This window comes from Octopus bimaculoides, chromosome 23, assembly GCF_001194135.2.
Source record: "Octopus bimaculoides isolate UCB-OBI-ISO-001 chromosome 23, ASM119413v2, whole genome shotgun sequence".
Classification (NCBI taxonomy): Eukaryota; Metazoa; Mollusca; class Cephalopoda; order Octopoda; family Octopodidae; genus Octopus; species Octopus bimaculoides.
The window spans coordinates 5,980,791-5,988,222 of NC_069003.1; the positions used below are offsets into that span (position 1 = coordinate 5,980,791).

A 7,432-nucleotide genomic window follows, 5' to 3' on the forward strand; every position below is an offset into this window, starting at 1 on the left:
TATTGTTATTATTATTAATTAATTATTAATTATGATTATTTTTATTATACTTTGAAAGCCTTACCAAGATCATTCAAAGGTAAGCTGGTGACATAGTTTGGAAGCGTGTACACAAATTTCTTCCCCGGAGCATCGACTATATAGACCTGCAGTACAAAACCATCGATGGTCAGTGTACTGTTGTGGTCCCATTGTACAATTACAGAGCTAACATTCTGTATAACCACTTGTAAGTTGTGGGGAGGTTCAACTAGAGCGGGAAAAAAAAGAGAAAATATAGAAAAAAAAAAAAAAAGAGTATTTGATTAGATTTTTAAAAAAAACGTAAAATAGTGAGAAAAATATAATTAATAAATAAATGAACGGCAAGAAATCTTTGCTTTGATTCTTTCATCGATTGATTAACAAAATGATCTTGATAAATTTTTACCATGTGAAAGAAAAATGATAGGAGTGACAGATAATTAACCCTTTTGATACCAAACTGCCTGAGAACACTCCTGGTTCTTTGATAAAAACTTCCTTGTTTTAAAGTGATCTAAATTAAAACGTTCCACAGAAATTTCATGTTGATTTATTTTCCAAACACCAGCTTATTGATTCTTTCAAATTTTGGCATATGGTCAATAATTTTAGGGAGAGTGGGTAGTCAATTAAATCAACCCCAGTGCTAGACTGGTACTTTTATTTTATCGACCCCCAAAAGAATGAAAGGTGAAGTGAACTTCAGTGGGATTTAAGCACAGCATGTAAAAGAGCTGGAAGAAATGCTACTGAGCATTATTGTCTGATGCACCAACCATTCTGCCAGTTTGCCACATTAACACCGGTTTAATAATGCCAAAATTATTTTGGCATTATTAAGTTTGTTGTTTGCAAAATTGATTAAAAGCAAAGGCAGTGTATTTCAATAGAAATATGGTAACAAAAGGGTTTAAACACTTTTGTAAGAAGAAGAATAAAAGGATATAAATTTTTTTCAATTCTAATACAAACAGATCCAAGTTGAAGAGATGATGCCAGACAGTTGGGTAAATGCCTTTAATCAAAGCCCCTAGTTGACACCTGAGCCATGTAAGGAGAACTGGGTAGATGGATGTGGAGAACGAAGCCCTCCAATGGATGGAGGGGTAACACCACACACCCTCACAGGGAACAGAATGGGAAACGGAGGCTCACTGATGGGACCCAAACTATGTAGAGGAATTGGCAGATGCTCTCTGCTTAATTTGGTAAAGTTGTCAAGAGACAAGACAACAGAATCTCCCATGTAAAACATGAGTTCAGTACTTTGATTATAAATGAGATTATCTTCACAATTAGAAGACAAAAACACAAAAGTTCTACCATGAGCCTAAAGGCACACGAAGTTGGAGTTTTATCTGGAATTTTAGGGCATTTAGGCCGAAAGTATAAAACTGAAATTAGTTGCAAGGTTAACAAGTAGTATTGATACTCATTTGCTGCTGAGTAGACTGAAGCAACATGAAATGAAGTATCTTGCTCAAGGACACAATGCACCATTCCATCTCAGAATGAAAGCTGTGAACCAATAGTTGCTAGTCAACTCAATTTCCAAACTATTAAGCTATACAACTTCATGAGAAATCTCTTCTGAGTGTGTTCAAAATCTAAAGAATAAAAATAAAAGGTGGTTGGGGGAATAAGTGAGAGATCTAACAAAATTAAAACCCATCTGTTACTTTCAAACATTTGACTTTGAAGATAAGAACCTTCTTTAACCATTTAGCATTTAAACCAACTATATCTGGCCCAAATTACACCTACCCTACACTGTCATTTGAAAAGTAAACACTCACATCACTGAAATCTGGTTGCTACGAGATAATGCATGATTAAGTCAAAACAATGTGAATCAATAAGCATTATATTTGACAGAGCTAAATGCATCAGCTTTTATTTTCCAAAAATCTAGATGAGCTAGCATTTGTGTTCAGAGAATTTCGATTCTGCAAGTTATTTGGTGGCTTCTTTAGTTCTGGTGCCACGAAAAGAGCACCTCTGTAAAGTGGTTGGCATCCAGCTGTGGAAAGCATGCCAAAGCAGACACAGAAGCTCATCACAGACCTCTGGCTTGTCGGATCTGGTGGAATAATTCAACCTATACCCGGGGCTGTCTGTCAATGATATAAATTTGTTTCAAAACAATCTAAATGAAAATTTTTCATCAAAATTTCATGTTAATTTGTTTCAGACACCACCATCTTACGATGAAGTTGTTTTATGAAATTCTTCATGTAGAACAAACAGAAATGCACATACGTAATGAGTTTCGACTCAATTTCTGTCTAAATTCACTCACAAGGCATTGGTCAGCCTAGGGCTGGAGTAGAAGAATTCTGTACAAGGTGCCACACAGTGGGAGTGAACTCAAAACCACATGGTTGCAAAGTAGCTTCTTAACTACACAACCATGCCCGCACCTCTAGGTGAATATAGAGAGCAGGACACACCCATGAGCTATTTTCCTGTTTGATCTATTGATGTAGCCATAGATACAATGTTCCAAAACTGCCATTGGATTTAATGTTCTAATTTCACTTTACATTAACAAAAACATCTTAACAGTTAATTCATTCATAAAGATGTGAAATGCTTTAGTTGAAAAATTTCTGAACTTTATTTACACTTCAATCATCATCATGATCAATAACAACAGTTTGATAGGAGCTAGCAAGGCTAGCAACTGCACCACATTCCATAGTCTGTTTTGGCATGGCTTCTACAGCTGGATGCCCTTCCTAATGTGTCTTTTTCTGAGGTGATATAGCCGAGGTTTGAGATCTGACTGCTATTGCTAGCAAGTAGAGCAACCATATAGAAGGTCATGATCCATTTATTCTTATCTATATATATATTGTTTTTTACTGTTTCAGCCACTGGACAGCAGAAATGCTGCAACTCTGCCTTGAAGAGTTTAATGGAACAAACTGATCATAGTACTCATTTTTAAGACAAACGATTTCTTTTGCCAAACTGCTAAGTTACGGGAATGTAAACAAATACTGGTTGTCAAGTAGCAGTGGCAGGGACACACACACACACACAAACAAACAACAGGCTTCTACACAGTTTCTGTCTACCAAATTTACTCACAAAGCATTGGTCAGCCCAGGGATATAGTAGAAGACTCTTGACCAAGGGGCCACCCAGTCAGACTGAACCCAAGGTAAGGTTGCAAACCGAGTTTCTTAACCACACAGCGAGGTTTGTAATTCCCACCAGATATATTGGTGAATAAGATGTTTTAGTGATGTTGCTTTGCCTAGATGACTGTAAGTAGGTAGGTAGGTAGGTAGGTAGTCTGCCTAATTTCACTGTTAGATACCTGGGTACTGCAACAGACATTTAAACAATGATAAACCCACAACATGTAACTATACCCTCACCCACACATGCGTGTGGTTGGTGACTGTCAAATGGGTGAATCCAGAGAAAGCATGAGAGTGCCCCTTCTGAAAAGCATGCAACAGGAAATGAGTGACTTTACAGTCAGGTTTAGGTTAATAAACAAGATACTGGGTAGTTTTTAATTAGTCTACTGGTCCCAACCAAATGTCACCTTGGAGCACTGGCATCAAAAGAATTACTTTGGTTTGAAGAAACTGAGAAATCTCTCTTTACAATTTAAACAATGTCCAATATCATAATGTATAAACATTTTTAAAACAGTTATGGTAGTATATTCCCTGAAAAAGCATCTCTTACGAATTAACTATATTAAAAACACAATAAATATGAGAGAGGTTGATTCATCCCAGCAGCAGCCATTGAAAGGTTGAAATGCCTGGTGCTCTTGTTACTGACCACTAATGGGATGAATTTCCATCTCTCAGATATTTATTGCTTTTTAACACAGCTATTCCATAAAAGATTGTTTTCTCTTAAGACAAATACGGCAGCATATATCCAAAGAAAACATCTCTTATTGACTTGCTGTGTAACTGGCCTCTTACCTATTCTTTCAATAAAAGAGCATATGTTTGAAACGTTAACGACTTCTTCCAATTTTCCTGAGCGTCGTACCCTATTTTATTTTTTTATCTTATCTTTGTGGTTTTTTTTTTTTGTACCAAGTATGCTATATGCTATATATATATATATATGTATGATGGGGTTCTGAAAAGTTCTTGGCTTTAAGGGCATCGCAAAAGGCCTGGTTGGAGGCCCAACCTTCCGAGTTCTTTTACAGGGCTTAGAAAAATTGAAGGACAGTTGCAATAAGTGTGTGAATCTGAGAGCCGAATATGTTGAATAAAATCATAATTAAGTGATCCTCCTGTATTTTCTTTAATCCAAAGTCAGGTACTTTTCAGCACCCCCTCATAGATGCACCATACACATGGATGTGTGTGTGTGTGTGTTTGTATCTCCTACTCTCGACATCACCGTAAAAGACTAACACAGAACAAAGCCACTAGCATCATTACATGTGAAGGAAACAGACACCTGTTTCAGTCTTCAGGAACATTTTTACACAAAAAAGGGTATCTTTTCTCAATTCGGTAGTCTGAGTAAAAATTTAGTCAAAATAACAGATGCCTATCACTTGACATGAAATAAATTTGATGACAAAGTTTGAGAAAGACTCTGGGAGGGAATCTAATTTACACATGGACAAAAAGAGGGGAGCATTTGACATGTGGAAGATTGCGCATGATAAGCAGGCTGAGTGCCCAAAGACACATTGTCAAGAATCGAGTCCACAAAGTAGTTATATTTTAAACAAACAATGTGCCACGAGCCACTGGCCAAGACTATCCTGTTGACAGGACGAAAGCAAAAAGCTGCTGATGATGTTTGTGGAGTGACAACATAATGGAATGGAATGGAAACAAGAAGAACTTGGCTGATTGTATGCATGCAGCACAACACAGAGGGAGAATCTTGGCAAGCTGACTCTTGGACACAGAGAAGGCAACTGGTTGATGGCTGAAGACTATTGTCAGGAAAGTGATATAAAGGAAACTTACAGACGACCCATGGTTTGGAGATATGACCGTGTAATAAAAAGTTTTTCTCGTCTTGTCATAGAATCCTTGAGATCCTTGTTCCCATTGTGTAAAAGATCATAACACTCCCTGCTCTACTGAATGGGATGCTAGTCCATCACAGGTTTAACTCCTCAGTTGTTACTGAAACTCATTTACAGCTGAGTGGACTGGACCAACATGAAATAAAGTGTTTTGCTCAAAAAACCCAACGCACCACCCAATCTGGGAATTGAAACCCTTGATCTTATAATCGCGAACACAACACCCTAACCAAATAGGCCATGTGCATTCATGTAGTACACAGTAATTCTTTGTTAATGTTACAAGATGACAACAGAAGGCCATACATTTTGAGAGAGAGAGAGAGAGAGAGAGAGAGAGAGAGAGAGAGAGAGAGAGAGAGAGAGAGAGAGAGAGAGAGAGAGAAAGAGAGAGAGAGAGAGAAAGAGAGAGAGAGATGTATAAAGAATTATACAAACAGAAAATATTGAATGATTAATAACAATAATAATGAGACAGGTGAGAATTAGATGATGGAAGAATATGATGATATGGCTGTAATACAGGTGTACCAAAATACATCAATGTTAGAATGTTTAGAAAAAAAGGAAGAGAAAAACATGGTTGAGTGAATGATAAAGGTGAAAGAAGAGGTGGAAATTGCAACCACTGATCTAAGTACAAATATATATATAAATATATATAAAGTCATAAATGATAGAGAAATAATTTGATGAAATTTTATTTAACAATAAAACTCAAATATCACAACAAACTGTTTTGCAACTTAAAAACATGTAAATGATTTATATTATATTTAATAATAAATAAATTACTTACATATCTGCATTAATGCAAAATATCTTTCAAAATAATAGAATATAAATTATTTACATGTCTTTAAGTCAGGAAACAACTTATCATGATATTTGAATTTTCTTATTGTCATATAACACTTCAATCAAACTATTTCTCTGTCATTTATGACTTTATACACACCTTATCATGGTCTCTTGCATCGTACTTATATTCTATGTTTTGTAGAATTAAGGAGCTTCTTTTATGAGTACCACTGTATTACTTGAATCCATACACCTATGTCAAAATTGCATTGATTCTTATGATCTAGACCAGTAGCTCTCAACCATTCTTTTAACTTGCGGATTCCTTAGATTACCATTTTACTCTCGTGAAACTACATAGCCATTTGATGTTTAAAAATTAGTTTTACAGATACTTCTTTCAAAATTCCTTTTTTTTTTCGCACATACATGTGTATGTAGGTTTGCAGTAACACTCTCTGAGACAATGTGTTGAACTATACGAAACATCAGAGAAAGAAACCTAGTTGTTATTTGCAATAAATACAAGCAACATTTTTTCATGAACCCTTAAAATACTACTGTGGATCCCCAATTTACTAGTTTGCTTGCAAGGACCCTGGTTGAGAACTACTGATCTGGTCTCTACTGAAGATTTTTAGGCCATCATATATGTTCCTAGACCACCAGATTTTGCTGGGTTCTCACCCCACCCCTGACTTTGCAGGTGATTCTTGAGACCTGAGATATAACTTTTTTTTTATAACAATCTGCCTTAAATTGCCCCTGGTTCTATGTTAACTTCCTGTTTTCAGGGAATCCAAATTAAAAACTTTCCTCAAAATGCAATGTTCATTCATTTTGTATACTAGGTTAATAATTCTTTCTAATTTTGGAACAAAGTTAGTTATTATAGGGGAAGGGCAAGACAATTACATTGACTTGGTGCTCAAATGGTACATAATTTACTGACCCAGAAAAGATGAAAGGCAAAGTCAACCATGACAAAATTTGAGCACAGAACATAAAAGAAAGAGAAGAAATGGTGTTAAAGATCCTCTCTATCCAGCTAACAATTCTGCTAACTTAATAATGACAATTAAGTGATAATTTAGTAAAATACTATTTACTAAATTCTTCACATTTTCAAAATTAACTGAAACAAAGGCAGCATATTTCAACAGAAATATAACAACAATAGGGTTAATACAAGCCCTGTAGGACTTTAAGTTGCAAAAGATGTGCAAATACAAACATATTAAAAAAAAAAAAAAGATAAACCACAGCTGTAAGTAAAAAAATAAACTGATATGCTGCTTTTGTTTTTCCTGTCCCAGCTGAAAGGATGAGGTGTGAAATGTGAAAAATGAAATGTGAAACATAAGTTGTGAAATGGTAAGATTCTATAAAACAGAATGCAATAAAATGGTAAAACAATGACACTGGATGATTGATAGTTGAGGGACTTCATCAACAAGAAGGTGGGACTAAATAGCTATCGTATAAGACATGAAACAATGAACAAATGTGAACATGAGATTTTGGGTACATGGAGAAAGAAATTGACTTCTACAGCTCCAACAGTTGATCTCATAT

The 7,432-nt window shown here is 35.6% G+C and overlaps 1 protein-coding gene across 3 annotated transcripts in view; it reads right to left on the minus strand.

Moving 5' to 3' along the window:
• Positions 1-7,432, minus strand: part of LOC106868723 (protogenin-like) — a 133,825-nt gene that overhangs the window by 17,958 nt on the left and 108,435 nt on the right. For 2 of the 3 annotated variants that reach the window (XM_014914121.2, XM_014914135.2), the window contains exon 13: positions 65-250. The exons of the other annotated variant lie outside the window; for it this stretch is intronic. In XM_014914121.2, the coding sequence (XP_014769607.1) occupies positions 65-250 (186 nt within the window). The remainder of the gene's footprint in view (positions 1-64; positions 251-7,432) is intronic. 3 annotated transcript variants of the gene reach the window in all.